Source organism: Callithrix jacchus, chromosome X (genome assembly GCF_049354715.1).
Source record: "Callithrix jacchus isolate 240 chromosome X, calJac240_pri, whole genome shotgun sequence".
Classification (NCBI taxonomy): domain Eukaryota; kingdom Metazoa; phylum Chordata; class Mammalia; order Primates; family Cebidae; genus Callithrix; species Callithrix jacchus.
Genome location: NC_133524.1, coordinates 25,544,416 through 25,563,089, shown reverse-complemented (window position 1 = coordinate 25,563,089; position 18,674 = coordinate 25,544,416). Strand labels below are relative to the sequence as shown.

The following is an 18,674-nucleotide window of genomic DNA, read 5'->3' as shown; positions in this document are numbered from 1 at the left end:
GAGAGAAAAATCTATAGAGAACAAAAGCTAAGAGTTTCAAGTTTTAGTGGCCATGTTTCCCATAGGGCTATTGTATAAAAAGAGTAATACTGTATTTTTTCCTATTCACAGATAGAAAAGAGTAAAATTTTGCTCTATTTAAGCCCCAGTAGCAATAATCTTGCAAGGGTTTCAGAAAAATGATACATATTTTACTGTGGGATACTGAGGACCATTAGTTATTAGAACAAATTATTCTCTTTCAATTCAACAGTCTTATTCATTCACTCATTTAATAGACTATCCTCTCTCCTTTTCACTAAAATGGTCTTTCCATATGAAACACCTGGCCATGCAACATGCCACCAGACAGACTTTAGGAGGTATCTTGATGGGGAAAAAGAGCAAATTTCCAAAGTGAAGCCAAAGGATAAACCAACACTTGATGCTTGCCTTTCAAGTAAAGTAGTATAAAAGCAATAGAGAAAGAAAAAAGTAGTTGAAAAATATAGTTGCTCTCCACAAGAGTCTTAAAAATAAAAAACCATGAACTTAATAATTTTCCTAAATGAAATTATGCCATTATTCCTGATTTCTTTGTACTAACTAAAAGGACAAAGTATCAAACTTCACTAAAGTTTCAATACTGTAATGCAGTTCATTAATCAAAGATAAAAACTACATTAAAAGCAAGAGAATTATTTTATGTCTGTGATTAGGCAGTTGGCGGGCTTATATTTTATATATACATTTGTACACTTCAACTTATTTAACAGTGTCAGTTCACTAGCTGCAGTTTTTTTATATAAAGAAAACAGATTTAGAATTTTAAAAACAAATTACAGTAATTTTATGCCTACAGCTTGCACCTCTTAGAAACCATGTACCCCCTAACACTTCTCTTACTTTGCCACCACTTCCCCATCTCTCTCCCTCCTCCTAAAACCACAGGCTACAGTAGAATCAATAACAGGGCCTGGAAGCCCCTCGTGAATAGCCACTCCAATTTTTTACTTGGGGAGGAGGAATAAAGGGTGCAGATAAGAAATTCAGCTCCTGAATAGAGTGGGAGGCAAATACCTACAGAGATCTGCCTAGTGAGCTTCAATGTTTTCTACAGATCTTCATGATGATGGGGACTTCTGGGCCTATACTTCATGAATGCTGAAACTCCTATGTGGAAAGGGGCAGAAGGAAAGAACTACAAGGTTTGTTACTAATATAGATGGCTACGTATATACTGCTGGTATGGGCACAGCATGGGATGAAAGAGGATGAGCAGGAGAGGAGGAGGACTACACAATGATGACAACTTCACACATCCTCAATATAAAAACCACTATCAAGTGGCAGAAGAAAAAAAAATGAGAAAAAGCAGCCAAAAGTGAGGAGCAGTGGCAGATCCCCCAAGGCTGAGGACATGTTGCCACCTCCCATCAGCTTGACTTGGCTACAAGACACCAAGAAGGGACTGCCGGGAAGAGTGTCCACACAGCCACGGCTGCACATAGAGAATTTTCAAGTTATGGGGCAGGAGTGATGGGTACATGGTGGGACCATGTGCAAGTCTGGACGTTTCTCTGTGTAGACTGAGATTGGTCAATGAGATATAAGATGAAACTTCTGAATATGGGACCCACTCATCTACTACTGGCTTTGAAAATAATTTGTGAAAACTGAATTCATAAGGCGGCCTATGACCATATAGCAGCTGCAGTAAGTATCTTTCAAGTCAAAATCTGCCACTGTTCAATTTATTTTAAAAAATTATCTTAACTATGACTTCTGGAACTAATAAAATCAGTCTGGTCTCCTCTCAGTATGACTGGCCTTTACACATCTAGGCAGGCAACCTGTCAATCCACCCATGTAGCATGCTCCATCACCCTTCACCGCTCAGCTCTTTTGCTGACATACAAGGCTCCGCACATCCTTCTCTTAAATGTCATTCATGAGACAAGGCTTGTTCCATCTATCTCCTCTCAGTCCTGGGTCAACGAAAAATTCAAAACCAAAGAAGAAAAGGGCAACAGTTTTACACCAGGTTGTTTTTTTGTTTTGTTTTTGAGACAGAGTTTCACTCTGTCCCCCAGACTGGAGTGCAGAGGTGCAATCTCAGCTCACTGCAACCTCTGCCTCCCAGATTGAAGTGATTCTCCTGCCTCAGACTCCTGAGTAGCTGGGATTACAGGTGCACGCCACTATGCCTGGCTAATTTTTGTATTTTTTTTTTTTTTTAGTAGAGCCAGAGTTTCAACATGTTGGTCAGGCTGGTCTTGAACTCCTGACCTCGTGATCCACCCGCTTGGGCCTCCCAAAGTGCTGGGGTTACAGGCGTGAGCCACCACACCCAACCTACACTAGGTTTTTTTTTTTTTTCTAAACTCAGAGGTTTTCAGTGGAGAGCATGGGGTGCACAGTGGGAAATGGAGGGAGCAAGAAAAACATGAAGCTCCCCATGTTTGTACATCCATGCTACCCTACTCCTGGTTGAAAACATCTTTCATAGCCTTTCAGAGCTAAGAACAGGCAATCAAGGTTAGCACAGTGGTTAGGATCACAACCTTTGAAATCACAGCCTGCTATCTACTACTACCTATGTGCCAAGACCAAGATCATTACCTCTCTAAACCTAGCTTCTTCCTCTGTAAAATGGAACTAATACAACATACCTTTGCGAGGTTGTCACAAGGACTGAACGAGATAACAAATGCAAAGTACTTATCACTGTATCCAAAAGAGTAAACACTCAATGTATAGTAGAGAAAAAAATGAAGCTAAAAAATACCTTGCTTTTACAGTCCTCTCTTCCCAGCTGAGGATTTATAAACATCATTAAATACAACTCATCTGCAGAATACATTATATGATTATTTTGGTGGTAGAATTTTATCTTCCTAATAATATTTGCTTAGGCAAATGTTAAAAATGAGCTTCCACTTCCAGAGTAAACACTGATCGGGTAGTGACGATGGGTGTAGCAGCGAGGAACTCTGAAACATACTCAACACTGGCAGGACGGAAAATACGTGACTTGATAATTCATCCATGGAAAACCCAATCTCGTTCTACAAACGCAGTTGAGCACTAAGTATAGCAAATCCTACAGACTGAAGGAGTAGGAACATATTTCCACTGAAGCCCAAAAGAAAGGTGGGAGGTGTCTACCACTCACAGAGCATTGCTTTTGCCCCAGGCCTTGAGTGTAACATCTCACACACATCATCTTATTTCTCCCTCAAGGTAACTCTATGACTCAAGGAGCTAAGGTGTAGACCAAGGTTCAGCAGCTTGTCAATAGCAGAACCAGCATTGAAACCCAGGTCACTATGCTGCAAAAGCCCATGGCTAAAGCCAGGTGTTTTAGTAAAAAGAAGGGGAGAATTTTCCATAAAGTGGGAACAGAATGGGCAGTGCCATATTTGGAAAACACTGCATACATGGACTGAATAAGACTGGATACGTAGGTGGGAGCTGGAAAGTTAGTCTGTAATTGCCAAAATTAGAGTCTGTGAGATGCCAGTGGCTCCTAAGCTTGACTTACCAACAGTGAAGAGCCATCTCAGGACATTAGGCAGTACTCTGAAAACACTCATCTTTGCTTACCACAGGAGAGAGAGGAAAGACCCTTTTTTTTTTTTTGGAGACACAGTTTCGCTCGTTACCCAGGCTGGAATGCAATGGCACGATCTCAGCTCACCGCAACCTCTGCTTCCCAGATTCAAGCAATTCTCCTGCCTCAGCCTCCCGAGTAGCTGGGACTACAGGTATGCACCACCATGCCCAGCTAATTTTTATATTTTTAGTAGAGATGGGGTTTCACCATGTTGACCAGTTTGGTCTTGATCTCTTGACCTCGTGATCTACCTGCCTTGGCCTCCCAAAGCACTGGGATTATAGGCGTGAGCCACCGTACCCAGCCAGGAAAGACCTTAAAAGCAATGTAACTTTTATGTATTGGTTATCTAAAAATGAAATCAGGGCTGCTTATGACATATATTTCTAAACAAAAGATGACAATAGTAATGATGTCATAGCAATGGAGACAGTCTGGTGACACAGCAAAAAGTCAAAGAAATACTGAGGTCTCAGGGTTGTCTGGCACCTCCTGTGATGATGAGAACTTAGAAATTAGCCAATTCCTAGAGGATAATAGTGGGTCCAGTTTTAGAAGAACTTTGAGAGTAGGATACTCACAATGAATTGAACATGAAAAATTATTAAAATTTTTTGTTAAAAAGCCATGTTTTCTCACTTGACATAAAAATACCTTCAGCAACAGAGATGAGATGAATCAATAAACAAGATACCATCAATCTCCTTATTAATGGAGATATACTAATTAAACCTATAACAACATAAACTCAATGACTGTAAAGGCACCTGAAATCTTCACTTCACCCATTCTCTTGCCTTCCCTCTCTTCCCTCAGTATTCAGTAAGTGCCAACTATGGAGCAGGCATGTGTTTACAGTCCCAAGTATGTGGAGCTCATAGTCTATGAGTGGAGTCAGTACCAAACAACCACGAAAATATGTCCCAAACTAGAAACAAAGAATTGTCAGACACAATACCATGCCCATCAACGGAGATCCCAAGAGAAAAGGAAGACTGTATGTGCCACTGTTACCACGTGAGGCTCTATGTGAGCTTGGAACACTTACCTAACCACGCTGCAATGAGGACAGCATCAATTCCATCTATTGGTTCACAGATCCGAGCCACAACTGGGTGGATCTGCTGGGCCAGGTAGTACTGGGTGTCAATAGTTAGATTATCCTGTTTCTGCAGCTGCTCAGGCGCATAGGCCCTCTGACTTGCAGTGAGGTTTGATCCATCCTAAAAGAAGATACGATAAAAAGACACAGGTAAAAAGAAGACTCAGGTAAAGTTGTAAGCAACTTAATCACAGACACTTGCTTGGTCAAACAGAGAGGCAACAATTTAAATTTTATGTATTTACTTCTAAACATAAAGATGTCTTTTTGACCTATTACTGAATATTTTGAGTAGGAAAATCAAGAACAACATCTCAATCTTGAGATCTCATCCAGTGTCCAAGAATATATATCCAGCATATGTTGTGTTCTATTTTTTGCCAAAATTTGAAACCAACAAGATAGTGATTACTACATTAAAAAATTTCACCTGCCGTATCACCACACACTGAGAAAACTTGGTAACAATTAGTGTAGTCAGAAAGGCTTTTTAAGGAGTGATCATTTAAAAATATGTGGGCCGGGCATGGTGGCTCACGCCTGTAATCTCAGCACTTTGGGAGGCTGAGGCAGGTGGATCACCTGAGATCAGGAGTTCAAGACCAGCCTGGCCAACATGGTGAAACACTGTCTCTATTAAAAATACAAAAATTAGCCAGGCATGGTGGCGGGCACCTGTAGTCCCAGCTACTCAGGAGGCTGAGGCAGGAGAATCGCTTGAACCCAGGAGGTGGTTAATTTAATGTGATCCCTTCAGGCAAGAATTCTAGTCAAAGTATCTCAAAGATCTGGGAGTAATGTGTTCTATGAGAGCCATGTATCACTGAGAAGCAAAGAAAAGAGGGGAAAAATGTGGGGAAATGAAATCTATAGAGTAGTAATTTATATGCAAGATATAATAAAAAGAAGTAAAAATAATGTAGTGTCCTGGTAGAGTGGTTGGGCTCTAAAAGCCAAATATCTGGCCACTGGAATGAAGGGCATGTCATTTTGTACCATTTACCCGATTCCTCCTAAAGAAAAGGAGGGTCAGAAAGCCTCTTTTCAAGGGTTCTCTCTTTTATGCTATAAAAATAAAAGCTGTGAAATTATATATAATTGGCCCATATCCAGCCTTGTGAATGATGTCACTATCATCTGTGAACCAAAAAGTTATCTCTACTGGATCAACATCCAACAACTCACTCACTCTTCCGCTCATCTGAAACAGAATTTAATATTCAAACTAGTAAATTATAACTATTCACAGTGCTCAGCTGCTCAGCAGAACTGATTATAATGTGAATCCCATTCTTTCATTCCTGCTATAATCAGTCCCTTTCCATCTCAGCACCCAGCCTAAGGCAGAGGCAACCTTCCACACACCACTGTCTTTACCAGAGTCCAGTGCCAGGGGCTCTTTTTCTGGCTTGTCTCCTAATGGAAACAACCTGTGCCTGTTTAACAACTAGATTCTATCTGTTCTAAGACAAAATGAAATACCTAAGAAAGCAACAAACTCAGATTAAAAGACTTGCTTCTTATTATTTGTCAGGAATTTACAACATAGTAAAAGGAATAAGGCATAATTAATCAAGTTTAATTGTTGCTCTTTTGGAAGCCTGAATTGTTACAATGATAATAAGGTGACAACTGATAAAAACCATGAGAAAAAAATCCTTGGGCAGTGTCTTTTCACACAACTCAATTGTATTTAGACTGCCTTAATAAAATCTGACCAATTTACAGAATTATAAAAAAATTGATCTACCCTTAAGATTACCGCAATGTTGAGTTTAATAACTTTTAATGGTGAATTAAAATTGAATTTGTAGATGTAAAATATTTTTTTAAAGGCACTTGAGTTACTTTCGAATATACAATTAGAAGTTCTCATAGTAGGACATGGTTTTCAAAAAATCAGCTGAAAATTTCTGAGCATACTTTCAGTTTAAAATGTTTTTATTTTAAATATTCACACAAAAGACAAGTTTTAAGAAAAAGTGGCACAAACATATTTCTTAACAGTATTTTAAAAATTTAAGCTTGAACATGGCTAAATTCAAAAGACTTGGTTAGATGACAGGTTTTGCTATTGTATATTGGAAAAACAATCAGACTATGATCTAAGATACAGCCTTCCGCTGGACACTGTGGCTCATATCTGTAATCCCAGTACTTGGAGAGGCTGAGGAAGAAGGATCACTTGAACCCAGGAGTTCAAGACTAGCTTGGGCAACATACTGAGACCCCCCTGCCCCATCTCTTAAAAAAAAAAAATAAGTTAGCTGGGAATGGAGGTGTGCATCTGTGGTCCTAGCTACTCAGGAGGCTAGGGCGGGAGAATTGCTTAAGCCCAGAATATAGAAGCTGCATTGACCTGTGGTCATACCACCGCACTCTGGCCTGAGTGACAGAGCAAGACCCTGTCTCAAAATTAAAAAATAATAACCTTCAAAGACTTCATTCTAAAACCTGAGCAGGCCCCATGGTATATACAAGAATACTTGGCATACACTTTTAAGAACAGATTAAGAAACAATGCTGGTCTTCTTCAAGTGCCCATGTAGTAATTTGTGAACTTTACAAAGTGCATAAGTCAGAGAGAAAACCAGGTGCAGTCGATTCATACAAAACTAGGTAGTCATCATTAGTAAGAAACTAATGGGAAAATATTTTAAACTAGAGACAAGTGGGCCCCTTAAAACAATTATGTTAAAGTCTTGTCTTATGAAAATTAAGTCTAATGAAAGTTAAAGAGTTAAGGATTTAAAACTTAGCCAACAAATGGAAGTTGATTTAAGATCTGAGCAAATAATTCACATAGGTTTAACACAATAACAACCTACAATATAAATTAGATACCAAAAACATGACTCTCTGAACTCATCTGAATTTGTAATCTGAATAGGGTACTATTTCCTAAATGTAAATTTTAAACAAAACAAAACCTATTTAGGATATAGGCTATTCTTGGAGGACACCCTTGCTTAAAGCAGCAAACAGTCCTCTTAAAACTGTGTCATAATGGGCCGGGTACAGTGGCTCACGCCTGTAATCCCAGCCCCAGCACTTTGGGAGACCGAGGCAGGAGGATCACCTGAGGTCAGGAGTTTGAGACCAGACTGGTCAACATGGTGAAACCCCATTTCTACTAAAAATACAAAAATATTAGCCAGGTATGGTGGCGCGTGCTTGTAATCCCAGCTACTTGGGAGGCTGAGGCAGGAGAATCACTTGAACCCAGGAAGTGGAGGTTGAAGTGAGCTGAGATGGCACCACTGCACTCCAACCTGGGCAACAGAGCGAGACTCCATCTCAAAAAAAAAAAAAAAGTGTCATGATTCATTTTCAAAAGCATATTCTAAAACTATGGTTGTGTTATGAAACACAGAATAATCTGAGTGCTTAAAAGCAAAAAAGGTAGGCAGATTTGGCTAGCAAACAGGTTGAAAGAAGGCATGTCCCATGGGTAGGGTACAGAGGCAAATAAAGGTACAGAGGCAAACAGGTTGAAAGGGGGCATGTCCCATGGGTAGGGTACAGAGGCAAATAAAGTCCTATAGGTTTTCTTGGGATATGTTAAGAAGAATAAGTTAATAAAAACAAGAATGAATCATACTTTTAAAAAGCAAATAAGACCCAAACCAATGGATGAAAAATGCTAAAAGCATAAAATTGGATGTACTGTGATACATTAGCAATCGCATTTTGAGCCTGTGTATATTAGTAAGACCTGAGAAAAAGAAACCATAAGACCTAACATTCAGATATCAAGGAACACAAAACTGACTTTTCAATACAATGATCATCCTATTTTATAAATTACCGTAAATCTTCATTGCAGGTTTAGCCAAAACATAATTGTGGCTTGATTTCATTATTAGATGCTATTTCACTGAACCTATATAATTTTTCAAACTTGTATGCTGCCATCTGTTCTTGTCATTACCAATCTAAGAGCTTTTCCATGTATGTGAAGACGTTAAGTAAAAAAAAAAAACCTAGCCTATTTACCAAAATCTCTATTTGCATAATATGAAAATTGTTTTTTTGAGATAAGACTTGTCAGAGGCAATATGCAAAGCACATTAAGGGCTTGAGCAAGTCAGACATTTATGGAAATATTTTCCTGCAGGAATTGGCTTTCTGTAACAGTTCTTAATCAAGGGTAACCCTAGGGGGGAGACAGAGTCAAGTGCTGATTCCTGTCCATGTACTCAAATCATTTGTTATGTACATCATCCGAAGCATATAGCAGATATCAGCAGACTACTTTCAAATTTTCAAAAGACTCTGATTTAAAAACATACTGATTGTGGTTTGACAAATATCAATCATATTGCAACTAATTTTTAGATTTATGTAAAAAAATTTTTTGCTCTAACAACATAATGCAATAACAATTAGGATAAAATTCTTAATTTTTTTAAAAAACAGTCTTATTCTGATAAATTATACCTTGTGTTAAGTAGCCTATACCACAGTAATTTGAAAGAATTTGGATAAATGCTATGAACCTGAGTTATTTTTACAGAGAGAAGGGATGAGACCTCTCCTTTGCTAAAATTGGAGTTAAGGGCTTCGAAAGTCAAAAAACTGCTCTTCTCTCTTACTCTCTCTCCTCACCCATTGTAGGCATGCTATTATCAAAAGAACCGGTAGTGGTTTAAAACTGTATTCCAGAAGGCCTAGAGGTGCCTTGTGAAACAGGGAGAAGGGTAAGGAGGTGGGCCCTCTGCACTCGAAGGAAGGGAAAAAAAATACACCAAAACTTGTTGAACTGTGTATTTTCCTCATAGGGTATGTTTATAGAATCTCTCAACTTCTCCATATAATCATGTACTCCAAATTTTTTAACATAATTATTTGAACATTTGCTAGGAAAATGATATTTATTCTTTTATTACTCCACTGATATTTATAATGGGAACTGCTGCAAAAGGAATGATAAAGGAGGACTACTGCTGAACATGTGATGAAACTTACATTTGCATTAAAGTTAATTTAGGGTTAAAAGAGTAGCTACTGTTATAAACGTGTCATAAATGTTTTATGAAAGTCCTAATGATATATGCTACACCTCTAACTAATGTTTTTTAAATGCTATAAAACTAACCAGACTTCACAGTTAATTATTGGGAAGAATTCTAAATAAGACATTGGCAATCTGGATTTTACTTCCAGTTCTTAAGAGGCATCAGAGTCTTATGAATGTCAATAGTTTACCTGACAGATGACATATGACACAGTATCTCCAGCTTTCACCTTTCTGCCTCCTTGAGAATTTATCCAGAGGGCAACATGTACATGAGGTAGGCTTTTTTTATCAGGGTAATCCTGGGGATCCTTTGTCAATGCCTAAAAGAGGGAACAAAAATGTCCAAAGCCTTAAAATAAAACCCTTCTCACACAGATATACACTAAAAACATCTTTGCTAGAATCATATTAGTCACATAAATACAAAAAATGACAGAGCTGTATGTAGAAAATACTGCTACAGAATCTTTAAACATCCCATCTTCAAGGCTCCTCTCTCCTTTGTTCAAAAACTAACATAACCAGATGTAACCCCAATAAAAAAGAAATGTAAGTTAATGGGCCATGTCACATGATACTTGGATATAGAAAGTTAAAACTATAAATTCACTGTTATATGCAGCCTTAATGTTTGCAATTCTCTCACTGAGTTAACTGATTAGTTGGGACTGATGAATAATGGCTACTCTGACTTAATGATTGTTTCTCAAAGGCTCCTCTAAATAAATCCCAAAGGCACTAGAAATCACTGAACTTACTCATGCTGTCAATTAACATCTACAAAGGTAGAATGCGTTTGTAACAGAAAGTAACTACCACGAGAACAGGAACAATGTCAGCCTTGCTCACAACTATATGCACAGTGTTTCTAATGATGCTTGATGTACAGTAGCAGCCAAATATTTGCTGAATAAATTATTTCACTCCATCTGTAATAATTCACAGAATAATCTGTTCAAGTCTTATAAAGTACCACAGGATGAACAAGACACAGTCATCTGCTTTTAGTGGAAGACTCTACCCTCCACCTCCCCTCCAAAAAAAAAAAAACCCTCTAAAATAAGCTATATGTGCCATAAAGGAGATGTGAATGAAGTGTGAAGAGAACTTAGAAAGGTAGAATGATTTCCACCTGAGAGCAGAAATCATGGAAGAAAAAAATCTTAAGCTGGCACTAGAAGGAAAAATAAGATTTTAAGAAAAGGTAACAGGGACAAGAATATTCTAGGCAGAGAAACAAACAAAAAGGCAAAGGGTGAGAAAAAAATGCATTCTATTAGAATGGAACTCAATATGCATAAAGAAAAGGAGGGGGATACCTAACCCTGGAAGGGGTGGGTTTCAAAAGACAGAGAAAGAAAGGGGATCAAGGTACTGCTTGATGAGCTCACCTGTTCTCAAAGTGTGGACTACAGAGGCCTGGGGTTCCTGATATCCTTCCATGGAGTCCTAAAATCAAAACTATTTTCATAACGATACTATCTGTACTGATGACACAGGAGCAATGGTGGGCAAAATTGCTGGTGCCTTCTAAACATGAATCAGGACGGTAACACCAAACAGTACTAAGAGTCACTGTATTCTTCAACACCATGCATAGTTAAAAACATACTTTCACTTAAGAATGTCCTTGACAAAGTAGTAAGAATAATTTTTAAAGCTCTCAATAGCAAAGACTCGGAACCAAACCAAATGCCCATCAATAACAGATTGGATAAAGAAAATGTAGCACATATACACCATGGAATACTAAGCAGCCATAAAAAGGAGTGAGTTCATGTCTTTTGAAGGGACATGGATGAAGCTGGACATCCTCAGCAAACTAACACAGGAACAGAAAACCAAACACCACATGTTCCACTCATAAGTGGGAGTTGACAATGAGAATACATGGACACAGGGAGGAAAATATCACACACTGGGGCCTGCTGGGGGGTGGAAGGAAAGGCGAGGAAGAGCATTAGGACAAACACCTAATGTATACTGGGCTTAAAACCTAGATATGGATTGATAGGTGCAGCAAACCACCACAGCACATGTTTACCTATGTAACTAACCTGCACATTCAACGCATGTATCCCAGAACTTAAAGTAAAATAAAAAAGAAAAGTCTACTATTTTGTGTGATAAAACAGAAAGTACACATGAGGCATATCTGAAAAACAAAGATTGCTTAAGGAAAAGCATTTGTGCAACTGTTTGAGTTGCAAGCTAAACTAGCTGTCTTTTTCACAGAATATAATTTTTACTTGGAAGAATTATGGGCAAACTACTGTTATTCTTACTTGGGTATCTGGCAGAAAATTTCTCAAAAAAGAAGTGAGCCTGCCACTTCAAGGCAAAAAAACCTGTCAAAGATAAAATTCAAGCTTTCAAGTGCAAATTAGAATTTTAGGAAACTTGTTTCTACTTCTGTGAGCCTGACAGCTTCCCAATGCTTAAAGATTTTTCCAATATTAGTAGGAATATTTTTAAATATAATTTTTGATAGTGTACATCAAATGTGTCTATTTTGGAGGATCTGTATTATTCAGGGAAGCAACATTTAACAAATGGTCAATTCATGCCACAAATGGGTTAAATATTCTTTCAAAGTACAACATAGATCAATAGATTTTAATATAAGCACAAAAAGTTCATTGATACAGTTTCAGATTCCACATTACAAACAAACTTTAAGAAAATATCATCTACAGAGTTCTGGTGTAGGATCAAAGAAGAATACTTACAACTATGAGAAAAAAATTACTAAACTACTTCTCCTTTTTCTAACTACATGTTTGGGTTAAACTGAATTTCTTCCTATACTTCATCCAAAACCACTTATCACAATAAGTATGCAGAAGCAGAAATGAAAACCCAGATGTCTTCTACTGAGCTAGACATTAAAGAGATGTGCAAAACTGTAAAATGATACCACTCCTCATGCTAAATTTTTCTTTGTTTTAAAATATATAGTTATTTTTCATAGAAAGAAATGCTATTTTTTTATAATTCTATAAAGAGCTTAATGCTATTTTTAAATAAATTAACAAATGCTTTTAAATTTCAAACATACTAAATATCAGGATAAGCTACATCAACAAGAGCTCTTGGGGTCTTCGATTATTATTATTATTTTTTTTTTAAGACGGGGTTTCACCACATTGGTCAGGCTGGTCTTGAACTCCCGACCTCAGGTGATCCGCCCGTCTTGGCCTCCAAAGTGCTTGGATTACAGGCGCGAGCCACCATGCCTGGCCGGGGTCTTCAATTATTTTAAGAACATAAAGGTGCCCTAAGACCAAGAAATCTGAGAACTGACATAGAAGAATAAAGCAGATCCTCAAACATGGCTGCACATGCCCAAGTTACATAAACTTACTAAATTCTATACTCATTGTAGGAAAGTACCTAAGAAACTCTCCAAGTATTTGAATCTCCTCAAACTTGGAATATGTGAAGTTCTGATTGACCTGGACAAGCAATACAGTATAGAAATCTTAACTGATTTAATGGCACTTAAGGAATCTGTTATCTTCTTCAATGGATTATTCTTCAGCGCAATGTTAAAAAATTCTAAATTTCAGCTGACATACTTTCCAATTATTAGATGGAGGCTATTTGGGGACTTTACAAGCTAGTTTTAGAAGGCTTCATTTAAAAAAAAAAAAACGCTTCCTGGTGGTTTAGGCTCAAGTTAGCCAGAGCTATAAAAATCAGCTGTGAAGTATTTTGTGTTACTTTGTGAAATATATTTAAGCTAAGATTGCAGTAGTTCAGCAAAATCACACATGCTGTTTTTCCGTTGCTTTTGGCAACAAGGGCTAAAATCTCTAAAGGTAAATCCCATCACTTCATGCATGTCTCCACCCTAATCTAACCTGTCATTTTCAAGTCCTACCAGCATCACCAAAAAAAAAAAAAAAAAAAATCTCATCATGAGACCATGCATAACCAGTCACATACATAGACTCTGCCAGTCCACTCTCTTTTGGAAGCAGTAAAATGTCGAAACTGAACTGCTCACAAGTTTTAAATAGTGCAAGTATTTAGACAAATGTTAAAGATTATCAGGATATATCACCTTTAACACATGAATAGCTTACTGTAAATAGATACAGAGCTATAAGTATAATAAAGATAGCCCTTTCATCAGAATTTACTGTACTTATATCACACTGCAGAAATTCTTCTCTACTAAATAAAAGAAAGAATACAGAACAGTTACCGACAACCAGCTCGGTCAGGAGACCCCCACCCAGGTGGGCTGAAGGTATTGAGAGGCAGATATCCAGATAGAACAACAGAGTGGATCTATTGGGGAACCAAGAGCCTGAGAGCTGAGAGGCTGACAGTATTTCCAAGCTGAAGGCTCCAAGCAGATTCTTATCCACATATTTATTTGCTCTTTGACAGGTAATTCTTATTAATACACAGGTGTTCTACATATACATGTAACTCAAGAATATACCAAGTAGGTGCCAAGAATATACCAAGTATATTAGCCTACCACCAATTACAAACTAAAAGGTATCCTCCACAAAGGAGCCATGGGGGCAGGGTAAACTTAATGTTTCTCAACAGACCATAAATACTTTTTTTTTGAGATGGAGTCTCACTCTGTCACCCAGGCTGGAGTATAGTGCCGCGATCTCGGCTCACTGCAACCTCCACCTCCCGGGTTCAAGTGATTCTCCTGCCTCAGCCTCCTGAGTAGCTGGGATTACAGGCACACACCACCATGGCCAGCTAATTTTTGTATTTTTTTAGTAGAGACAGGGTTTCACTATGTTGGTCAGGCTAGTCTCAAACTCCTAACCTCATGATCTGCCCACCTTGGCCTCTCCAAGTGCTGGGATTACAGTTGTGAGCCACTGTACCCGGTCAAGAGTAAATACTTTTAATAGACCACTAGCATCTTGAAAATATGGATGATACATTCCTTATTCAACTTTATATTCCAGAATCAGCATTGTGTACATAAGAGGTACTCCATGTTTGCTGAATGGATGATTAAACAAGCAAATGAATTCTTTCAATGCTTAATGAACAACTACTATTTGCCACCAGCTATGCTAAGTGACATGGAGAATATAAAGGCAGTAAGTCACATTTTCAGTTCTGCCACAGAAACATCTATTCACAGCCTCTATCATACTAGACACTAAGTATTAATTACTATTGCTATTGGTAATAATAACATGTCACTATAAGTTGATAATTACTGAAGCTGAGTGATGGATACATAGGGATTCATGATACCATGCTCTCTACTTTTACATAACTCCAGAAATTTCAATAATAAAAACTTGAAAGAATGCAGACTATTCATCAGAACCCAGACACTGTCAGTATATCTGTGACTAACTTTCTTTTTGCACACTAGTAATACTGTGTCATCATTCATATGAGGGGATCATAGTGTGGATCCACTATCCTAAAAGAAATGTGCTCAGTGTTACTTTGCCAATTACATAGTCATGCTGGGACTGAGACTCCCAAACTCGTCGCTGGAAGCCCTTGTGATAGAAACCCAAGTTTCTAGAAAGGTAGAGAGGATCGAGGATACAATATGCAGAACTGATGTAAAAACTGGCCAAAAGAAGACTTAAGTCATAACTCTTACTCATATAAATTTTTGAGAAAGAAAACAAAATCTTTAAAAGAAAACTACTTTCCAGATGACACAGTAATTATATGTCAATATGTGTAAACTTCATCACTTAAAGTGGAGAGCCAGTGGCAAGAAACACTGTCCCCTTCTAATGTACAAACCAATGTCTTCTTTTGTGATATTAAGGATGTCATAGTCAAGGTACAGGAAACAACTTACCTAAGAATAAACATAAATTGTAAGAAAACATTTCTAGGAATCAAAGAAATGAAAATTCAATGCAATCGTGAAATACAGTTTCATATTCATGATGGTAGCAAAGTTTTATTTCAATATCATCACCACTACATGTAAAACTGTGGTGAAAGTAGAATATTTTGCTATTATCAATTGGTATCATCCTTTCGCAAAGCAATTTTGAAAAAGCTATACAGATATTCACATCTCTGGACTCAAACATTTTCCTTCAAGGAATCTAAAGTAAAATAATTCATCCAAATGCAAAAAGATAAATAAATAAAGATGTTCAATAGTAATGTATAATAGAAAATATTTAATAATCAACAAATTTAAATAAAGAGGTATCCATGAAACAGAAGATTCATACACTAATTTGATGATTTTTAAGGTAATCTAAAAATGTAGGAGATGTTAAATGAAAATATATTTCTAAATAACTTATTGTAATTGCTGCAATATAAAAATGTTTTCAAGAGAACAGAAATGTGCAAAAATGACAGGCATTGCGTCAGCGCAGAGTATTATGAATGAGTCTTCATTCTAAAACTTCCATTTAGTGTCAGCATCAGATTCTTTTTCATTAATCTTTGTATGCACTTTGACAACGAAATCTACCACAAAATGGGTAGTGTGGTATTTGCAAAATTAGCTTCTGAATATATAAAGGTACTCCTTTTAAACAGGAAAAAAAACTAACCTAACATTTTGTTTATTACACAGCACTTTGGAAACCAAGATTCTGTTTTTCAAATTAGGTAAGAAAAATACACTTCCCTATTTTCAACAACTAAGACTGTTTCTAAATAACTTTTGTCCCCAAAAGCCTTCCGATTATAGCACCTCTAAGGATCACCATCTGCGAAGTTAAACAAATACATGAATGCACACATGCACACAATAAGCCTACAGGCCTACACCCCAAACAACTATTACTTAAGGGACTGAAGAAGGTAGTTTTCTCCAGTCCCCAATAAGTAAACTATATCACTCCATAGGGCCTCTGGAAACGAGTCTTCCAAGAATTAAAGTAAGGACTAGAGACAGAAGGTCTCTGGCAGACATGGCTGTACCTGTGGCTGGAAGAGGTATGCTAGTGCTCAATCTGTGAGATAGTTGTTAAGCAGCTTTCATCACCAGCTAGAATTTATTTCAATTGCAAGGATGAGGTGGTTCTTCAACTATCTGAAGGAGGAGAAAAACACACGACAGCAGCTGGGCTCAACAATAAATGCCACATTTACCTTGTTAATTTCAAACTGGCTCACTGGGACACTGCCATTTAGCACATTCTCTCCAATTTCTATTAGCCTCTTCTGAATGTTTTCTACTATAATGTCGCGGCTTTGATCAGAAAGAATCTGGCCAATCACAAAGCTGAAAAAAAAAAAAAGACAGCAGTTGATTTTTTAATGTCATATTTTACTAGTAAAGAATAAGAAAGGAAGAGAAATGCCATTACATTAACATGTAGCCAAGAGCTACACTAAGAGCTAATATGAGGGTTAATGTCGAAAAGGGAGTTACTATTTGCTTTTTAACAACAACTGTACTGAAAGTTTGCCAGCCTTGTAATGTCAAGTTTGACCCTAAACATACAGATCATTTTTATGTGGCAGCTAATATTTTATATAAAATGTGATGAAGAAAAGTATGTGTTCCATTACATTTTTATGCAATTACAAAATGCACAGTTATATTTTACCCATAAGTTAAAATTTTAGAAGACAAATATTTCACTTTCCCCACAAAGAACCAAGACATACCTCTGATATCTAGACATCGTCTCCACCTGAGACGAACCACCATGAGCTAGGTGAGTAGAAATATAAAGCCCTTTACATAAATTTTTTTTAAAAAAACAAAGATTTCAAACTTTTCTTTCTTCACCTTCATTTTATTGCTCAGTTATTTCCCTTATGCTATTCCTTAAAAACCAGACCCAAAGGAAAAAGTAAAAGGAAAGGAGTAAGAAAGCCAATATTTTATCCATTTCTGAGAAAATGCAGAGCGAGGGTTTGACAGCTGCATTATAATTTGTCAGAAAAAGAACCCTGACAAAACCATTTGTATAGCTTTAATTACTAATACATTTCTAACGCAGAGAAATTTACTTCTATTATGATGCATCTTTTCTTAGAAAACACAAAAGCTGAAGAGAACATGCTAATCCACAGTCTATACAAAGTACTTTTTTCTTTGGGTACATTTGGGGGCAATGAAGCATTTCAAACTACATTTCATAAAAGGCTCACAGTGACCTATACTCAGATGGTCAACTCTGCCTAATCAAGAGTAGTTTTGCAGCAGCAATAACTGCTTAATCTCCCAACTTGACAGCAAGAGGAAGATTGGAAAACAAGTTTAAATGCTGATATTCAGAATATTAAAACTGATTTGGAAATTTAGCTTTAAAGAAAAACATTCTTCTACTTTCAGAATTAGTCATGGTCACAAAATAGGAGTATATGAAAGATGGTACATAAAGCACCTAAAAATTCATTTTTTTTTTTCAGACAGAGTCTCGCTGCTTCACCCAGGCTGGAGTGGAACGGTGCGATCTTGGCTCAATGCAACCTCCACCTCCCAGGTTCAAGTGATCCTCCTGCCTCAGCTGCCCCAGTAGCTGGGATTACAGGCATATGCCACCACACCCAGCTAATTTTTGTATTTTTAGTAGAGACAGCATTTCACCATGTTGGCCAGGCTGGTCGCAAACTCCTGACCTCAAGTGATCTGCCTGCTTCGGCCTCCTAAAGTGCTGGTATTACAGGCATGAGCCACCATCATGCCCAGTCTAAAAATTCATTTTTAAATGGGTGTTTATACATTAATATGATCCTTTAAAAAGCAGGTCTTGTTATCACATTCTTCAGTCTCAGGTGCAAAGCTAGGAGGTCAATCATGACATTTACTAATTCTCAGGTACACACGGGATTTGAGAGCTAGCCCTTAAATTAACCTGGTATTAGTAAGAATCTTTTATATGCAAATCATATGGGTGGGAACAAAGTCTCACTCCATGGTCCACTTTGAATCCCAGAACATTTTAAGCCATAAAATGAGAAAATCTTAACAATTATGTTCCTAAAGAAGATCTAGGAAGATTCAGGAGCACAAAACA

At 37.4% G+C, this 18,674-nt stretch overlaps 1 protein-coding gene across 11 annotated transcripts in view; it reads right to left on the bottom strand.

Moving 5' to 3' along the window:
• POLA1 (DNA polymerase alpha 1, catalytic subunit) overlaps positions 1-18,674 on the bottom strand; it is a 316,077-nt gene that overhangs the window by 177,532 nt on the left and 119,871 nt on the right. For all 11 annotated transcript variants that reach the window (XM_008989090.5, XM_078363411.1, XM_017968391.4 and 8 more), the window contains 3 exons: positions 16,795-16,927; positions 9,906-10,037; positions 4,644-4,818 (listed from right to left, as the gene is read on the bottom strand). In XM_008989090.5, the coding sequence (XP_008987338.2) occupies positions 4,644-4,818; positions 9,906-10,037; positions 16,795-16,927 (440 nt within the window). The remainder of the gene's footprint in view (positions 1-4,643; positions 4,819-9,905; positions 10,038-16,794; positions 16,928-18,674) is intronic.